The sequence below is a fragment of the Lissotriton vulgaris genome, chromosome 7 (assembly GCF_964263255.1).
Source record: "Lissotriton vulgaris chromosome 7, aLisVul1.2, whole genome shotgun sequence".
Lineage (NCBI taxonomy): Eukaryota > Metazoa > Chordata > Amphibia > Caudata > Salamandridae > Lissotriton > Lissotriton vulgaris.
Genome location: NC_141695.1, coordinates 1,751,377,781 through 1,751,397,883, shown reverse-complemented (window position 1 = coordinate 1,751,397,883; position 20,103 = coordinate 1,751,377,781). Strand labels below are relative to the sequence as shown.

Here is a 20,103-nt window from a genome sequence, read left to right as displayed (position 1 = left end):
TTTTGATACCTGTTGGTTCTAAAATAAAACAATTATATCTTTTGATATAAAAACAGTTGGCCTAGAGTTCAGTTCTTGAGTGTGTGAAACCATTTGCTGACCGAGTTTGTGCAACAAATGCTTTACACTGTCCTCTGATACTGCCTTACTGCTCGACCAAGCTACCACTTTAGAGAGTAAGGTCATATCTGACTTTAGCCTTTGTTATACCTCGGGAGACTGGGGACTCTATACACACTGTACCTTACTTTGGTCCAGTATATATAAAGCAACTTTCTTACAGTGCCCCTGCAATCTTGGAGAAGTACCCGGTAACTGAGCTTCTGGCCAGATGGTTCTCAATAAGCCCAGTTCTAACTGGTTTAGATATGAATCATATTGGACTCAGTCCTGCATCCAGCTATGCCAAGGGTGATTACCAAAATGCAAGAAACAGAGGATGGATTAGTTTCACTCAAGGCAGCGGATAACTACCATGGGCAAAGGAGTGGGCCAGAGAGGGTGTACATGGAGTTTGGCATGCCACTGATGCACACAGCCAGCCTGAAAAAAGAAGACCACCTTTTCTGCAGGGCATACAGTTGATAAACGTGGAATTGGAATTAAGGGCTGTGATTTGGCATTTTGGGAATCACACTCGTGTGACACAATTTTCCCTGAAAAGGTGGTCTGCATGTAAAAGTCTCTTTCCTACTAACCATATTCATCAAACCTATCAACATCCTGAAGACGTGAAAAAAGGTTTCCGGTCCAGAATTTGGAAAAAAGAGCAGTGTCAGAGAAAAACACAAACCTGAAGGTTGGGTAGGGTCCGAGTCAGGCACAGTTTGGTTTACTGTCAATGTCCTAAGGAATTAGTAAAGACATGTCTCCAGCTTATAGGGCTTACAAGGAAATAACATGTCAACGGCAAGCCCAGACAAGGCATGGAGCAATATACACAGCATACTGGGTATCTCCATCACTCACCTGTCCACCATCTCGAAAGGCTTCTTGAGGGGTGGTGGGCGCAGCTTCACCTTTTTGAGAGGCGCCTCTTTCCTTTCAGCAGAGTCGGAGGAGGCTCCTGTTGTTCTGATGCTCTCCGTGGCAAAGGAGCTGCTGCAGCTGGAAGCTGCCGGGGTGGACGAGCTCGAGCATGTGGCTGGTGCTGGAGAGTTGGAGGATGTGGGTGGAGCAGATGTCACTCCTCCTTCGCTTCGCCACTCAGAAGTAGCTGGATACTTGACAGCCTGAGAGGTTGGAAGAGAAGGAGAGTGTGAAGGAAGTAGTACAACCCTACAAAGGAAGAAGTTACATGGAGGGCAGGAGAAGGTAGGGGAAGGGGGTCGAGGGGCTCTGACAGTTTTAAGAAGCAGCTTCAGCTATGATGACGTACTGTGCAAACAGGGAAAAATACATATTGACTGCACTATCTCTGTACAGGCCCAAGCTTGATGTAGCTTCAGTCACAATGAAGGCTGAGGAGGTTACAACATAGGTGAAAATAGCACTTATGATTTACCCTTTATAAATTAAGAACAGCTGGCCAGCCAACACTGAAAGCCCTTATAAGGGCAGAAACAGCAATTTCAATACAGGACGAAGGAACCAACAGGAAGACTCTTCCCAACGAAGGTAAGTTATGCTTCAAAGTGGTTGGAGAATGGTTAATGGGCCTCAAACTGTACATGGCCTTTAAAAGCTTAGACGGGTGAATGTGCAACACCCCTGAAGAAAGACATTAATTTGAGACAAGTCAAGTAATGGCTGCCACCCCACGTCACTGGTAAAGTAAGATGAAGGAAAACTAGATGAGATTTAGGGAAGTGAGAGAACACATTACAATACTCAGATGCCTACTTCTTCGAAAGACCATCAGAGAACACGCTGGGTTGGGATTATCTTGTTGGGATCCCAATTCTGACCTTGGTACTCAGTTTTAGGTTGTGAGGTGTTCTTTGGGCCCACCCTCCGGGACAGGTTTATTTTTAGGAGGGGGGGGGATTACCTGGGACTCCTCACTTTCATCTTTAAGATGCTCCCTGTCTTTAGTCTAGGAAAGTTTTGTAACCCCTTTCTTCTGGTCACCCCCAGTGGGTATGCTGGTCACCCTTGTCATGACGCAGTGGTCCGCCTCCTTTCCCAACTCTTGGGAAGAAATTGGTCCTAGGTGTACCAGAAACTGATGCAACTTTTCATCAATGCAATTACTTAATAGGTGTTCTTTCATAAACAAATTATCAAGACCCTCATAATCTTGCACTTTACGTCCAGTCAACCAGCCAGCTAGCGTTTTCATTGATTAGTCTACAAATTCTACCCAGGGCTGACTCTGGGTTTTCGGAGCACCTCTGGATCTAATTCTATACTTTTGAGTAGTGAGTCCAAATCCCTCAATCAGGGTGACCTTCATAAGTTCATAGAACTCTGCTTCTGCCCCACTAGGGGGCAGAAGTCTGTCTCTGCACTTACCAGAGAACAGTTCCCAAAGGAGTGCTCCCAAGTGAGTTCTCCTCACTTTTCTGGCTTCACAAGCTCTCTGAAAGGCTGTGAACCGCTTGGTGATATCGCCATACTCAAATTTGGGGACAATCCCTTTGAGGATCATAAGATTGCTCTCTGTCGCTCTTTATTAAGTTGCTGCCACCACTGATGAGAGCTCGGCCCATCTCTGCTTTTTCTAGAACCAGGAGTCTGGTCTCCAGGTCTACTCTTTTAGCCAACCACATTAAAAGGTTGGTCTCTTCATTGAGGCTGTCCTCAATGGTCTCAGAAGCACCTGACCCACCTGTGTGGGATCTAGGTAATGTGAGTAGTATTCTCGGAGTCAGGGGCACAAGAAGTGAGTGGGTTGTAAGTTATCCTCATCTCTCCCACTTCCTTCCCCATCTGAGATGTCCTCACCTCATTCAGATGGGTAGTCCTTAGCATGCCTTGTCAAGAGCTCATGGAGCTTTTGTTTGGAGGGATGCTACCCCATAACAATGTTTTTGAGTTTACATAGATACCATAATACTCTAAATTCTAGATGGAGGTAAAGGGTGAGGTCCAGCACCTCAACCATGTTTTCTATGCCATTTGGCATGTTTTTACTAATAGCTGGGTTCTCACACACACAGAACCTTGGAGCTATATACAATTGCACCTATCCATTAGTATCACATTCTATCTTAAGCTTTTGGTGCAAGGGACTAGAGATCCAAAACCCCTAGATCTCCTAAGACTAACAAGTCTCAAACAAAACACAATATTCTTAAATCCAGCACTCTTCAAAAAAGTAATAGTAATCTATATCACACAAAATTATTTCAATTTATTCAATCATTGATATAACTAAATCTTGGCAAATGATGAATCTTCAGTGGAGTAGTAGTAAATTATTTATTTATTCCAAAAACTCTTTCTTCAATAAAAACAGACTGTAACCGATGCCAACGCGTTTCGTCAGACAAGGACTTCTTCAGGGCTAAGATTATAAACTTTGGTCTGTCTCTAGGATTCAAATGGATCACCGCTCTGCTAACGCAATTGTTGATCCAATTCTCACTGGAATACATTTCTTGATTTCTGGTGTGCCGGAAAATTCACTCCTATGTAATTTATTCTATATGAGTCACTTCCTTAGTGTTGTCAATACAATACTATATCAAAGATCTCTTATATGTGTTCAAAGTATCTTTCTTCTTATCCATCAGTCAGATTTTTCTTTTTATGGTCTGTAATAGGCTGGGTTTTTATATCTCCAACATATATGGTTCAATGTCGCAGCCGTCTCCGTGGCGTTCTATCCACCGGATAATACCTTACTCTCCATTTGTGGTAGTGTGGGCGAGCCCTAAGACTTTATCAGAGGGTAGTGTTAAGCATTTATTGTACACACTAAGGCAAGAAATGATGTCACACACTCAAAAGACTGAACTCAAACCAATTGTTTGTATTAAAATATTTCTTTGTTGTATTTTTATTTACAGATTCAAGCAGGACTTGGTACAGGCGAATATAGTTGTCTTTATCAAGACAGATTGTTAAAAATCAAGCTGGAGGAATAATGACTTTTCTTACAGGTTTGTAAACATGTGCAAATACAGTTGTAATTATTTTGGATTACTTTTTCAGGATCATTTTTTCTACTTAGTGTGATTATGCCTAGATATCACACTGGGACATTGCCCGGATATAAGGCAAGTAAAACTGTTTTTCTCTAGAGACAGTGTCTTAGATTTTTATACAGTTTTTAACTCCACACTTGGAACTTTTTCTACAGAAAAATCAGTCAATGCAGTCCTATGGGAGAAAATCAGGGTATCGGTTTAAAGGGGAGTAATCGGTCTTGGGAGATGGGTTCTGAGGTTAGAACGAGGGTTCCCCCAGGGTCAAGGATGCACTCTTGTTACACCCTCAGCGGCACTAGGGCGGCCTGGTGCAGAGTGCTGAGGCCCAGTGTTATCCAATTGGGGATAGGAGGCTCTCCGGTTGGTGGCTGCTCACGGGCACGCCACTTGGATGTGGGACCAAAGCTCCTAGTGTTAAGCTCAGGGCAAAGGGGGATCCGATTTAGAACCCAAGGTGCACCCACAGCGGCACTGGGCGGCTAGGTGCAGAGTGCTGATTTGGCGTTGGGAGCCCTGTTTTCAATGAAAGTTGCTTGCTTTGGATTTTAGCTGCAGGCTCGGTCCAGGAAGTCTTCTGGGAAGAACCAACAGCTGGGCAGGTAAGTTGGGAGCGCTAGGGGCTGTAGGTACACTTCAGGTTCTCTTCTCCAGGGCGCAGAGTGTATTTTGAGGTCGGATTTCACCTTACCACGCCACTCACAGTAGGGGGACGAGGGGTCTCTGAAGAGACTACATGCGACGTCGGGCACAGGATCTCTGGAAACTGCAGATGGACTGGTAGGGCTGAGGCCAAGTCAGTTCTTCTCTGCAGTCTCCACTTCGGTGCGTCTTCTTTCGTCCTTCTTCGTAGGTTGCAGGAATTTACCTTCTGGGATCAGGGCTGCCCCCTAAATACAGTATTTAGGGGGCTACTGACCTTAGAGTGACTACATCTTGGTGTGCTCACACCACGTGGGGGAGTGGGAACAAGCCCTAATTCTGATAGGGGAGTGCCTGTGTAGGATGCTGGCTCTGTATATACTGTACCAAAGTGAGGTATAGTGTGCACAGGGTCCAGTGGAACCCCAAAGGTAGGCAGAGGTAAAAGTAGATAGCACCTTACTCTCTATTTGTGGTAGTGTGGTCAAGCAGTAAGGCTTTATCAGAGGACAGTGTTTAGCATTTGTTGTACACACTCAATCAACAAATGATATCACACAGGCAGGGGAGGTAAAAGTGTTATTGTTACCTCGTCCTCTGCCTTTGTTATTATTTCCTCTATAACCTCCTCTAAAATATCCTCTGTTGGGGGATGTTTGAGTGGTAGTTTTAAATAAGTATGAAGTGTCTGTACTGATGTTTTTTGAAGCTCCTCTATAAAAGGAGCGACAAAAGGAACCACGTGTTTGTGGAGATTGTAAGGCTCCCATGGACTTTGCAGTCTGTGTCCTGTTTCATTTTTTCAAGAGTTGTGTCCACAGCCGGTCCAAAAATGTGTTCCTTATTGAACAGCTGATTTAAAATTGTTGTCTGGACCTCTTGCTAAAAGCCTGAGATGCGTAGCCATGCATGTCGTCTGAGCAGTACACTAGTGTTAATGGATCTTGAAGCAGTGTCTGCCATGTCAAGTGCACATTTAATTGAGGAATTTATTAATTTTCCCTCTTGAATGAGGTCATTTGCTTAGGCTCTATATTGGTCTGGCAAATGCTGTAATAGAGTCTCTAATTGGTCGTAGTGAGCCCTGTCAAATCTAGCCAGTAGTGCCCGAGTATTAGCTATGTGCCAGTGATTGGCCGCCTGCGCAGCTACTCTTCTGCCTGATGCTTCTAGCAATTTGGATTCTTTATCTGGGGGTGGTGCATCCCTGATGTCTGTGAATTAGCACGTTTCCTAGCATTGAACACTACTAGTGAGTCTAGAGGCAGCTGTCCTTTGATATAGACCGGGTCTTCTGGGGCAGGTCTATATTTTTTATCAATTCTAGGATTTAAAATTCTGGATCTTACCGGATCTTTAAATACTTCAGGGCCATGTTTAATGACCCCTTTGATCATTGGAAACATTTGTACTGATCTTTGGGACTGTTCAAACGTGTCTAAAAGGAAATCCTCTCCTGGTGTGTCGGAGTGCATAGTCACACCATAAAAATCCGCAGCCCTATTGATAAGTTGACCAAAACCAATATTGTCGTCAGGGGGGTGATGGTTTTGTTGGGTATGGGTGTGGGCTTGGGAGGTGTATTGGGTCATTGAAGTCCCAGTAATCCTGTGGTATAGGCTGTGGATCTGTGAACGGGTCCATAGGGTCTCCCCCCTCCCCAAATTATCATCATCATCATCATCATTTTGAGGTGGTGTATGTGGTGGAGAAGTTACAGGCTGTGGTGTACGTGGTATAGGGAGAGGAAGTGGATTGGAAGGATGTACAGGAGAAGAAGGAGGCATGGGTGAAGTGGCACAGTCCTTCTTTACAGTCTTTGAGTTCTTGCTGTTGGATGGCACAGCTATGCCATGTCCTGTTTTGGTATCAATGAGGATTTTCTTCTGTTTGGGATCCACAGGACCTGGATGCAACAGTTCCTCTTCCTTGATAACCGCTTTCGGTGCCGTTTTTTTCGGTTCCGAGCGTGGTTTAGTTTTGTGGTCTATGGCCTTAGGAGGCATGGTAGAATCCTTCGGCATTGTTTTCGGTTCCGAAGACTTGGGTTTCGGAGCCGGATCGTGATGTTTAGGCTTGAAAGTGTTCAAAGCCGATTTAATAGTAGGTCTGGATGACTTCGGGCCGGTTTGTCGTTCGGTGCGGATGGAATCGAAACCGATTTCGGAGCAGAGTGTCCTTTTGGCTTTGGTATCGAAGGCTCCTGTGGGACTATCACATGTGGTTTGCTTGGTACCAAGCTACCGGAAGGCTTACATTTTTCTTCGGAGCCGGGCTCGAAGGCGGAGCTTCTGAAGCATGTTTTTGATCGCGACTGGGGCCAGCAGGCGGAGTCTTGACCAGTGCCTTTTGTTGTGATGGTGGGGTTGTGGAGGGGCAGTAGTACTCACTCGTTGACCAGGAGTGATGGGGTCATCTGGGTCCTCTGCCTCTGACATGATTTAGAGTTCTTCGGAATCTTCTTCTGGGACATCTGGGCCTTCATCGAAGATGTCCACTGGTTCCAGAGCTGATCTCTGTGCCATGATGTGTCATCGAGCCCTGCGATCAAAAATAGTCTTCTTTGATCGAAAAGAGGCGCGGGCTTGGCAGCTGGACTCGTAGTGTTCTGGTGAGTGACACAGGTTGCAGACCTTATGATGGTCGCTGTGTGGAAATTTTGCTCCACACTGGGGGCATTTTTTGAACGGCATCCTTTCCATGAGCCGTAGGTCCAGCGGCGATAGGCCCCGCGGGACGGGTTGACAACCGGAATCGAATAGATGGAGGTCGCGTCGAAGTTTGCATATCATTTGAAGAGGTATAGATGTTTTGCGCGTCAAAAAAGTTATAAAACAAAGTTTTCGAATCGGTACGCAAAAGTTGCATCCGAACCCAATGGCGGAAAAAACAATCTAAGGATGGAGTCGATGCCCATGCGCACTATCGTCCAAGGGAGGAGTCACCTATCTCGTGACTACAAAGACTTCTTCCAAGACTACAACAAGGAGCAAGTATCCGAGCCTAACACCAGATGGCGATTTAATGCATAGTGTGTGATCTGCAGCTCATATGCCTCGAACACATCATTCCGATCAGTTGCATGAACACTCGAGTTGGTAATGAGTGTTGAGGCTGAAATTGTGATATCAGGGTTTGCATATTGCGTATCCTGACTGGGTTGGGTTATGCTAGAGCTTTGCAAACGTCTATTGTGGCTGCTAGGTACGCTTGCGTGTTGGAGGGTTGGAGATGAGACTTGTTGAGGTTCACAGTAAATCCCAAGTCGTGAAGCAGCTGAACTCTTTTGTGAGTGTGGTGTATGCAGCTGTGTTGTGACTTGGCTTTTATTAGCCATTCATCCAAGTAAGGGAAGACATGAATGTGTTGTCTTCTTAATTGAGCTGCGACTACTGCTAGACACTAGGTGAAGACTCTGGGTGCGGTAGTTACCCCAAACTGAAGAACTTTGAATTGGTAATGTTGTCGGTCCACCACGAACCTGAGATATTTCCTGTGTGCCTGGTTTATGGGAATATGGAAGTAGGCGTCCTTTAAATCCAGAGTGGAAAGAAAGTCGCCTTGCTGAAGCAATGGAACACCTGTTGTAGGGTGACCATGTGGAAGTGGTCTGATTGAATATAGAGGTTCAGCTGTCTGGAATCCAGTTTGGCCCTGAGAGAGCATTCCTTTTTTTAAATCAAAAAGTATAGAGAGTACACTCCGGTCCCTTGATTACATAATGGGATTGGTTTTTATCACATGTTGTTCTAATATCGAGAGAACTTCTTGTTTTAATAGGGTGAGATGTCCTGGTGACATTGTACATTCTCATGGAAGGCTAGTTGGGGGAGTGCAGGTAAGTTCCAGGCAATAACCATACTGCATAATTTGTATTACCCACTTGTCTGAGGTAATTGAATTCCAAACAGGTAGGAACTGTGCGAAATGTCCCCCGACTGGTGTGGGATGATCGGGGGTAGGGGAGGGAAGTCACTGTTTATTGGCAGGTGGAGTTACCTCTGTTTCTTCTCTTATTATTATTTCCTCCGTAGCCTCTTCGAAAATAACCTCTGGAGGAGGTAGATTGGTTGTTATTTTTATAAGAGGAGGAGGGATTCTCTGATGGCACTGTTTTTGAGCCTACCCTGTAAAAGCAGCGGCAAAAGGAACCCCTGTTTGAAGGCAATTTTAAGGCCCCCATGGACGTAGCAGTTTCGGTGTCTTTCTTAATTTTTTCTAGTAAAGTATCGGCTGTTGGCCCGAAAAAGTGTTTTTTATTAAAGGGCTGATTAAGTATGGAGGATTGAACCGCTTACTTGAATCCAGAGATTCAAAGCCTAGCGTGCCTAAGCAGCAGTATGCTGGTGTTGATGGCACAAGATGCTGTGTCTGCTGCATAGTGCACATTTTATGGAAGTGTTGGTGATAAGCTTACCTTCCTGAATGAGTTAGTTAGCTGTGGTCTTATACTTATCAGGCTAGATTTGCATGAGTTTTTCCAAGTCATCATAGTGAGCCCTATCGTAGCGTGCTAAGAGGGCCTGAGCATTGACAATACACCAATGGTTAGCAGCCTGCAAAGCCACTCGTTCGCCTGAGGCATCAATGAGTTTCGATTCGTTATCAGGAGCGGGCTTGTATTTTTTATCCACTCTAGGTGTGAGTATTCTGGATTTAACTGTCTCTGAATACCTTGTCTGTGTGTTTCAACAAGCCCTTGAGCAATGGCAAAGTATTAGTAGACCTTTGTGAGTGCGTAAATGTCTCCACAAGGAAATCATCTTCTAGAGGGTCTGTATGTAGCTCCACCCGTGATACTGAGCAGCCCTGTTGATAAGCTGTGCAAAGCCAATGTTGTCATCAGGCGGGGAGGGTCTGGAGGGATACAGGTCGGGGTCATTATTTTGATCTGGATCCCTTTCATAATCTTCCCAGGGATCAGTGTCCTGGGGTATGTCTTGTGGTATATCCAGATCTTCACCCTCATCCCCATCCCCATCCCCATAATTTTCATCCTGTGTGTCAGGTGAAAGTGGAGGTGGTGGTGAATTTGATTGTGTAATCAGTAAATTGGGATTAAGAGGAGGAGAGGGAGGTATGTAAGGGGAAAAGGGTTAGTACCCATGTCCTTTTTCTTCAGTGGTATAGGAGAACCCTCAGAGATCCAGCTTCCGTTTTTTAGCAAGTGGCCAGAAGGTGTCCAGTTTTAGAGTAGATACCAAGTCTCTTTTGTTTTGGATCCAAAACTGTCTTCAGATGGTGTCTCCTTGGAAGGAGTATCTTTTTTTTTAGGAGTGGATTGTGGCGTGGAAGATTTGGTCTGAGAGTCTTTGTGCGCCGAATGTGCTTTGTTTTAGACTGTTTAGAGCTTAAAGCTTTCAGAGTGGCATGTTTCGGCTGCAAACTTTTCGGAACAGAGGCTGTTGGCTCTGAGCTTTAACATATAGAAGATTTCGACTCCGAATATTTTGTTTTGGACAATTTCGGGTCCGAACCTTTCGATTTGGAGGATTATGGATCAGAGGCCCTCGGTGTCAAAAGTGTTTTTGGTGCTAAAGTTATAGGGACTGGCACATTTTTTGTTTTATATTTCAGCCACAAAGGTGTTGGTTCGGCACCGGAATGGGGCCGGCTCGAGCCCAAGCCTGAAGGCTTGTCCTTATGTTTCATAGGGCGGGGCATCTGAAACGTTCTCGGTGTTGGGCGAGGGTGATACCGGAGCCTTAGATTTTGGTTGCTTGGAAACATGGGGATCTGTACTCACGGTACGTTGACCCAGAGTGATGCTCAGGTCTTCCTCCATGTTGGAGTCAGCTTCGTACCAGTTCTTCTGCGGCTTGATGTTGAAGTTCTACATCTTCGCCGAAGATGTCCGGTACGGAGCGGATTCTGCGTTGCATCTCATGGTGTCGCGCCCGACGATCACGGATGGTCTTCTTCGATCGGAATGATCGACAGGCTTCACAGTCCTTCTCATTGTGTTCTGAGGATAAGCAGAGGTTACAGACCTCGTGCAAGTCTGTGCGTGGAAACTTAGCACGACACCCGGAACAAAGCTTGAATGGAGTCCGTTCCATCGACTGCTGGCGTGGTTGACACACTTAGGCCCGACAGCCCGCCTCGAAGTTCCCGATCGAAGGTTTTCGCAATTTACATGATACGCGTTGAATGGGAAACTGCGATCGAAAGACAATACCGTAGAGGATTGTGAGTCGAAGGGGTTTGAAAACGATACTGAACCGGTGCGCAGCAATGCACACCTGAACCCGATGGCGGAAAAAAGATCTGGGGATGGAGTCGATGCCCATGCGCACTATCACTGAAAGGAGGAGTCGCCTACCTCGTGACTACACAGACTTCTTTGAAGATAAACAAAGTGCAAACATCTTGACCCAACACCAGATGGCGATCTATGCTAAAGCATATGATCTACAACTCATATGCCTCAAACATAGTGTTATTGGTTAACAGGTAAGTACTTTGTTGAGAGAGTTGATATTCTGGGGTAAGACTCAGGGGTCCCCCAGGGTCACGGATGCACTCTGCTTACACACTCAGCAGCACAAGGGCGGTCGGGTGCAGAGTGCTGAGGCCCAATGTTTTCCTATGAGGGGGATAGCGGGCCTCCGGTTGGTAGTTGCCACTGGGTTGTAAAGCAAAGCTCCTGGACTTAAGCTCAGGGCAAATGGGGGTTTGAGCCAGAACAAAAGGTGCCCCCTCAACGGTACTGGGGCGGCCGGGTTCAGAGTGCAGTTTTGGCGTCGGGAACCCAGTAGCTTTCTATGGGGAGTCTCTTGTTTGCAAACACACAGAAGGCTCGGGAACTAAGGTTTTCTGTGTGCAACCACCACTTGGAGAGGTAAGTTGGGATGCTGGGGTTTGGTTAGGCACCGTCGGTTGGCCCACCCAATGGCGTAGGGTGTCGGGTGCAAGGGTGCCTTTTAGGGTTGGATCTTCTTACCAGCTCCTGGTTGCGGTTGGGGGGACCTTCCGGTTTGAGGCTGCAAGTGTCAGCTTGAGGCACATCAGGGGTCGCCGGATCTCGGGTCAGGATCGCCGGGGAGACCGCCTCTTGGTGTTGGCCGACTCGAACTCGGGCCGTCGGCGTCGGATGCAGACTCGTGGATCCTGCTGGAGCTGGAGTCTGTTGGTGAACAAATCCGGTGTTCACGGGAGACTGTCTTTTCTTTTGAAGGCAAGGCAGGTCCTCTGGGTTCTTGAGGCTGCTGGCTGCAAGATACACCGGGGTTTCGTTTCTGCAGGTTCAAGGTGGAGACAGGCCTGTAGGGCTGGGGCCAAGTCAGTAGGCGCCGTCCTCTGAGGGGTGGAGTTGGCAGATGTGGACATACCGCTCTTCCTCACTTGTTTTTCCTGCCTGTTCTCCCGCCCAAAGTGGGGTCAGAACCAGTGGGCACCAGTTGCTGAAAGCAGCATGGGGCCCTGGGGAAGCTAAAAAAGACGGCAAGAATTTGAAGCTTCCCCTTCACGGACCCTGCCCATCCTGGAGGAGGTGGCTTGGCACCTCGTCCCAGGATGTGCATTGTTTCAGGCCCCCAACAGCAGCAGGCTCTCAACCCAGGGGTCCAGAAACAAATCTGGTGGTGGCAGCTGAAAACAGCCAATCAGCCTGGACACTAGTGGTAGGTCGTTTTTCAGGGGGCATCTCTAAGATGCCCACTGTGTGCATTTTTCATTAAATCCAACATTGGCATCAGTGTGGGTTTAATGTGCTGAGAAATTGATACCAAACTTCTCAGTTTTGAGTGTAGCCATTATGGGCTGTGGAGTTCGTAATGACAGACTCCCAGCACCATATACTCTTAATGGCAGCACTGCAATTACAATGTCTAAGAATGGACTTAGACACTGTAGGAGTACAGGGCTCATGCACCTGTACCCTCACAACTGGTATAGTGCACCCAGCTAGAGGGGTCACTGATCTATGCCAGGGCAGTGGGATATAGGCATGGCACACAGGGATTTGTGTCATGTCGACTCTTCACTTTGTTCTGCACCAGAAAACGCAGCCTGCAAAGGCAGTGTGTGAGTGTAATGGTACAGGGCCTCTAAGGGTGGCACAACAGGTGCTGCAGCCCTTAGAGGTCTTCCCTGGTCACAGTGCTCTGGGTACCTGTGGTACCATTTAACCAGGGGCTGACATGTGGCCAGGGATGCCAAATGGGTTTTGTTTTCAATGCAGTTTAAGGAACAAAGGCCCTGGGTACCTGATTGGCAGGAGCCCTGGGCACAAGCATTCAAAGCATATCAGCAGATCAGAAAAAAGAAGTGGGGGCAACCATGCAGATGCTGAGAGTTTGTCATTACGAACTCTACAGCACCATAATGGCTACACTGAAAACTGAGAAGTTTGGTATCAAACTTCTCAGCACATTAAACCCACACTGATGCCAGTGTGGGATTTAATGAAAAATGCACACAGAGGGCATCTCAGAGATGCCCCCTGAAAACTAACCTACCACTAGTGTCCAGGCTGAGTGGCTGCTTTCAGCTGCCACCACCAGGCATGTTTCGGTGCCCCAGGGTTGAGAACCTGCTGCTCTCTGGGGCCTGAAACAATGCACATCCTGGGACGAAAAGCCAAGCATCCTCCCCCAGGATGGGCAGGGTTCAGGAAGGGGAAGCTTCAAAGGCTTGTCGCCTTTGTGAGCTTCCCAGGCCACTTGCTGCCCTCAGCAACTGATCCCCACTGGTTCTGACCCCCACTTTGAGTGGGAGCACCGGCGGGAAAAACGAATGAGGAAGAGAGGTGTGCTTCACTCTGCCAACTCCACCCCCTCAGGCAGGGGTGGCGAGTTGAAGCACAATTCTCAGTCCACGCCATTTTGAAGATGGAGGGACCCACCCAACCAATGTGAGGCTTATGCCCCCCTCCCGCTGGAGGGTGGCATAATAGGGGGGTGTACCACCCCAGGAAGAGACCCATTCGTCCCTGCCTTTTACCTACCTGTAACACCCCTAAATCTAGAATTTAGGGGAATTTAGGGGCACCCTGAATCTTGCTTCCTCAGACAAGAACCTGAAAGAAGAAGGACCAAACAGCCGTGCAGCAGCTAACAAGAGGAAGACCCCCACTGACTTGGCCCCAGCTCTACCGGCCTGTGGACACCTCAAACCTGCTCCTGCGAAATCCCGGTGTGTCCTGTAGCCAGCAACCTCGAAAACCCCGGAGGACTGCCTGCCTTCAAGCACAAAGACATTGCCTCCCGTGAACACAGATTTGCCGGAATAGCACTGGAATGGCTATAGTCCTTCCTGAAAAGGAAAATACTACTTACCAGTATGCATCTGTTCTTGGCATGTAGAGCTGCAGAGTCTTACACTTAGCAATAGATCGCCACCTGGTGTTGGGCTCGGATGATTGCAGGTTGTTGTATTCTTGGAAGAAGTCTTTGTAGTCACGAGATAGATGACTCCTCCCTTGTACAATACTGCGCATGGTCATCGACTCCATCCTCAGATTGTTTTTCGCCATGATGGGAAATGATGGCGTTAGTAGAAGTAAAGAGAAAGGATGTCCATGCGTGTGCATCTAAGTAAGATGAGTACTGGAACGGATACAAGTCCCGGGGAGGCGGGAGGGCGTGTAGGACTCTGCAGCGCTACATGCCAAGAACAGATGCATACTGGTAAGTAGCATTTTCCGTTCGAGGCATACGAGCTGCAGATCCTACACTTAGCAACGATTGTGCAGCAGTGTCTCCCCTAGCGGTCGTCGCTTGTATCCGTTGCAGCATACTGAACACGTGTTTTAAGGACAGCTTGGCCCACTGCAGCTTGCTGCTTGGCTTGCACATCAACACAATAGTGTTCAGTGAAGGTGTGTATTGTAGACCATGTTGCTGCCTTGCATATGTCCTCTAGTGGTATGTTTCCTAAGAAAGCCATAGAGGCTCCTAGTTTGCGAGTGGAGTGTACTCTAGGAGGAACGGTTAGTGTACGTTTAGCTTTTAGATAGCATATTTGTATATACTTTACAATCCATCTGGCAATTCCTCCTTTAGAGATGAGATTGCCTTTGTGTGGCGGAGAGAAAGATACAAATAGTTGTTTTGTCTTTCGGAAGGATTTAGTCCTGTCTGTGTATAGTAGAGCTCTTCTAACATCTAAGGTGTGTAAAGCCCTTTCTTCAACAGAGTCCGGTTTTTGAAAAAACACTGGTAACTCTACTGATTGGGTTAGGTGAAAAGGAGTAATCACTTTTGGCAGAAATTTAGGATTGGGCCTAAGAACCAGTTTGTTAGGATGTATTTGAAAAAATGGTTCTTCTATTGTGAATGCTTGTATTTCACTAACTCTAAGAGAGGTGATGGCAACAAGGAAGGCAGTTTTCCATGTTAGAAATTGAAGTTCACACTTATGTAAAGGCTCAAAAGGGGGGCCCATGAGTCTTGTAAGGACCACATTTAGGCTCCATACTGGAGCAGGTGGTAACCTAGGTGGGATTATTAGTTTTAATCCTTCCATAAATGCTTTTATTGCAGGTACTCTAAAGAGAGATAGATGTTGTCTATTTTGTAAATACGCTGCAATTGCTACTAGATGAAGGCGTATGGAAGAATAAGCCAAATTGGACCTTTGTAGGTGTAGAAGGTAGCAAATGATATTTTGGATGGAAACATCCAGTGAATCAATTTGATTGTTGTTACAGTATATCGCAAATCATTTCCACTTAGCAGCATAACATGCTCTGGTAGTGGGTCTTCTAGCTTCTTTAATTATATTCATACAGTTTGGTGGTAAGTTTAAGTAACCAAACTCTAGGACTTCAGGAGCCAGATCGCCAAATTCAGTTGGCTTGGTTCTGGGTGCCTTATTTCTCCATGGTTCTGTGTTAACAGGGATGGCGTGAGACGTAATTTCTGATGTGGAACCAGTGAGAGATCTAGTAGCGTGGTGAACCACGGCTGGCGTCCCCATGTGGGTGCCACTAGTATTAGTTTGAGAGACTGTTGTCTGAGCTTGCGTACTACTAGTGGAATGAGTGGGAGAGGCGGAAAAGCGTACGCAAATCTGCCTGACCAGTTCATCTATATTGCATTCCCCTCCGACCGTGGGTGTGGGAACCTGGCGGCGAAGGTTGGGCATTTTGCATTTTCGTGGGTGGCACATAGGTCTATCTGTGGATGCCCCCACATTTCGAAGAATGGTTGTAGAACTTGTGGGTGCAACTCCCATTCGTGAATCTGTTGTGACTGACGACTCAACAGATCTGCTATCTGGTTGTGAATTCCTGGAAGGTGTTCTACTGTGAGGTGTATGTTTTGAGGGGTGGCCCATCTCGAAATGTTTTGTGCAAGCTGGGACAGTTGCAGAGAGTGTGTCCCTCCCTGTTTTTGTATATAATACATGGCTGTCATATTGTCCGTCCTGACTAGGACAGCACGATAAGACCCAATGACCAAAGGTGGGATATGGAAGAAGTACTTGCTGGGAACAGATACAGAGAGCTGGCATATATGAGTAGTGAGGAAGATGGTTTTATGAGTGAGATCGACTAGGAAGCAGGAGCGCCGCACAGCCTATCAATAACGACCTGGAACATAAATGGGTACAATAGAATAGCGATACAGGAAGATTTTAAAAATATCTTGAAGAAAAACGATATCGTTTGTCTCCAGGAAACTTGGCTGTGTGGCGAAATCCCAGCTACGGTAGGTTTCACTCATTATGTAAAAGCCGCTAAAAGGAACACAGTGGGTAGACCTTCAGGGGGTTTGATGACGCTGATTTCTACAAGGATTGCCAAGGACATTGAACCCCTGGAACTACAGTGTAACTGGGCACAGGGCAATAGAGTGCGAACAACAAACAACATGTTGGGGGGTGAAAGCCTATGCATTATAAATGTATATATTCAGAAAGGGAAAGTAAATGAATATAAGGCAGACTTGGAACACTTAAAAACTGACCTAGATGGGGCGGTTTCCAAAGGATGTGCTCGTAATATTGGGAGACTTCAACCATAAATTGAATCCTAAATCAATGGATTCCTGGTTGAAGGACTTGTTGGATGCATATAAAATAGAGCAGGCACAATTCCCCAGCTGTGAAACCTCAAGTAAAGATGATAAGCTCGGGCAACTGTTGGGGGCTATGGGATTTGTATGTACCAACGGTAGAAAGGAAGCAGACAGGCCTGCGAAGCGTACCTTTAAGGTAGGGCAACAAATGTGCCCCATAGACTATGTATTCATACAGGCCTGGCATTTCCACCTTATCAAACAGTTCGAAATTTTGGGGGTGGAGGGTAGTGATCACTATCCACTGCAGGTTGAACTTCAGGTAAATAGCCACCCGCAAAGACAAAAAGTGTTATCAGTAGATGTAGAATACCCCAAGCGGTTAACAACACGAATCACCGAGGAATATATACAGAAACTAAGTGCATATCAGCTAACTGTGAATTTGGGTAACCTTGTACCAGAAGGAAGTATAGCCTGGTACGAGGGCATAATAAGGCAATTGGTGGAATGCCTCCGGATTAAGTTAAAGTGCAATAACCAAAAACCAGTAAACAATGCGACATTATACCCTAATAATAACAAACACTGGTTTGATGCCGAATGCCGGAAATTCAAGGCCGGAATTAGGAAACAAGAAAGACGACTCAGAGGTAACTATAGTGAGGAAGTGGTATCAGATCTTAAAAAAATGAAGCTAAAATATAAGTCAGTTATTAGAGATAAAAAAAGGTGTTTTAAGGACAAATGTTGGGATAATTTACTCGTGACAATTGAAGACAAAAATGTGAAAGGCTTTTGGAGGCTAATACAGGACTGTATGGGGAAAGCACAAGGGACCATGCAGTGCGCAGTACCAGAGGACAAGTGGCTGGCCTATCTAGAGGAAATTTACGGGAAATGGCCAATGAGGGAGGGAATAATGGTAAATGCCTGGCCAGGAATAAGTGAAGAATTAAAAACCCATTTTCTCCCAGATCAAATTAGAACCATAATATCTAGACTAAACCTAACACGGGCAGCCGGCCCTGACAACCTGCCAGCTGTCATAATAAAAACAAACATAGAATGGTGGGCAGAGTTCCTTTCAAATATGTTTTTATGGATCCTAAATTCAGGTGAATTCCCTGCAAACTGGAAAGGGGCTATTGTTAGGCCAATCCATAAAAAAGGTGATGTAAACACCCCTAAAAATTACCGCTTAATAAACCTCTTGGATATAGGCGAAAAGGTCTTTTCTAAGGTAATCCTAGGGATTCTAAAGGAGTGGGTGGAAGACAAACAGATAATACCCCCAGAGCAGGGGGGTTCAAAGAAGGCCACTCAACGATTGACCATTGCTTTGCTCTGTGGTCCATCGCACGGAAGTCAATTGATCAGAGGAATAATCTATTCTGCTGTTTCGTTGACTTCCGTGCAGCCTTTGATCTTGTGGACAGGGATCAGCTGTGGTCAACACTAATAGGGTATGAATTACAGGATGACCTGCTGGCCCTTGTCCAAGCATTACATACAGAAAATTGGGCACAGATAATATTGGACACGGATGGAGGACTGACCAGGAGAATCCCTATTGGAAACGGCTTAAGACAGGGGTGTGTTCTAGCCCCCCTGCTGTTCGCCCTGTTTTTAGCTGACCTACCCCAAGTATTAAGAGATGTCAGAGGGGCGAACCCGAAGTTGGGAGGAAGGCACATATCGTGCCTCCTTTATGCCGATGACCTCGTAATAATGGATCAAACGGAGATAGGCCTCCAGAGAAAACTCAATAGGTTTAAAGATTACTGTACGAGTAAAAAACTAGTGGTAAATATGGATAAAACCAAAATAGTATGTTTTGGGAGAAGGAAAGTGAAGTTCTCGTGGTATCTTGGCACAACCTTGCTTGAGAGGGTGACCAACTATAGATATTTGGGAATGTGGTTCTCAGGTAACCTGAAATGGCATACACACCTGCAAGCATTAAAAATAAGGGCACTGGCGTCGGTCAAAGGCCTAAAAAGCTTTAATAACACCTATGGTGAAAGGTCAGATAGACCGGTCTTAAAAGCTTATCAAGCAATGGTTCCCCCACAATTTCTGTATGGAGCCGAGGTTATTTATCTCAGTGGTAAGACCTCCTGGGATAGTGAAGAGGGAAATATATTAAAAAGCTTATTCGCTCTGCCAAAATCCTCTATGGTGCAGGCAGCACGACTGGAGCTGGGAATAACCTCCTGGGCTATTACAGTTTGTATGAGCCTTGTACGCTTCTGGCAGCGGTTGGGAGTAGGGGAAATTGCTAAAATCTCCCAATGGGCTAAGGAGGAAATTATCAATAGTGAGCTCCCCTGGGCAAAAGAGGTAAGAGCCTCAATAAGCAAGGCCTATGGGGTGCTAGATTTGAAGGTATGTTTGCCGCAAGACCCCATAATATTTGGGAAAAAAGAATTAAAGACTCAGGGGTCAATATGTCCCGTAGTTATGACCGGGAATACCTTGCTCAAAAGACCTCGGTAGCACACATGAAAGTGGCTTGGGAGAGCAGTCAACACTTCCCTTACGTGGACCGGTTACCTAGCCATAGTCTGAGGCGAGAAGTCCTGAAAATGCGAATTGGCATAAACCCATGCTATGCAAATAACGGGGTTCGAAATTTAATGATAGGAAGTAATGGGAAATGCACCTGCACTTTAGGAACCACCTGTGATATGTTACATATTTTATTAGATTGTACGAGATTTTTAGACTTTCGAAAGGAGTTTTTATGTCCGATTTTTAAAAAATATAAGATTACGCACAGAATGCAAGCTGCCACTCTTTTGGTGGAAATGGAGACTTTAGATATAGCCTGCGCGTTGGGGAAATATATGAACAAAGTTAGGTGGTTCCTCAAATGCGCAGAAGACATGTATAGTGTAGCCCTTATCCCTGAATAAAGGTAGAGATACTAAGGGATAATAGTAGTAAAAACTGCATTTTGAAGAAGGTATATATAGGAAATTTTAGCGATTTTAACAAATAAATGTTATAATACTCCGTTTTAAAAGGAACAAGAGAAGTTAATTTTTAAGTATCTTGAGGTGTAATTGTGGTTTTAATATTATCTTGTTATGCTGCTGCTCTTTTTCCTGTTGAATATTACCATGTTTTGCTGTTGTCCTTTCTCTTATCACGGAATGTGGAATGTACTTTTAAGGTTTTAACAAATCAAATAAAGTTTTGTTTGACTGACTGACTGACTGACTAGGACAGCTTTGTTCTGTATTTGTACGTGAAAAGTCTTGAGTGCTAGGTAAATTGCTAGCAACTCCAAATGGTTGATGTGGAACTGTTTCTGTTGATTGTTCCACTGACCTTGCGTGGTATAATGCAAGAGATGGGCTCCCCATCCTGTGAGGGATGCATCTGTCGTGAGCACTATCTGT

At 45.9% G+C, this 20,103-nt stretch overlaps 1 protein-coding gene across 2 annotated transcripts in view; it reads right to left on the bottom strand.

The window, feature by feature from the left end:
• The window catches only part of CIC (capicua transcriptional repressor), a 445,344-nt gene that overhangs the window by 61,566 nt on the left and 363,675 nt on the right, over nt 1–20,103 (bottom strand). For both annotated transcript variants that reach the window (XM_086933054.1, XM_086933055.1), the window contains exon 17: nt 970–1,232. In XM_086933054.1, the coding sequence (XP_086789180.1) occupies nt 970–1,232 (263 nt within the window). The remainder of the gene's footprint in view (nt 1–969; nt 1,233–20,103) is intronic.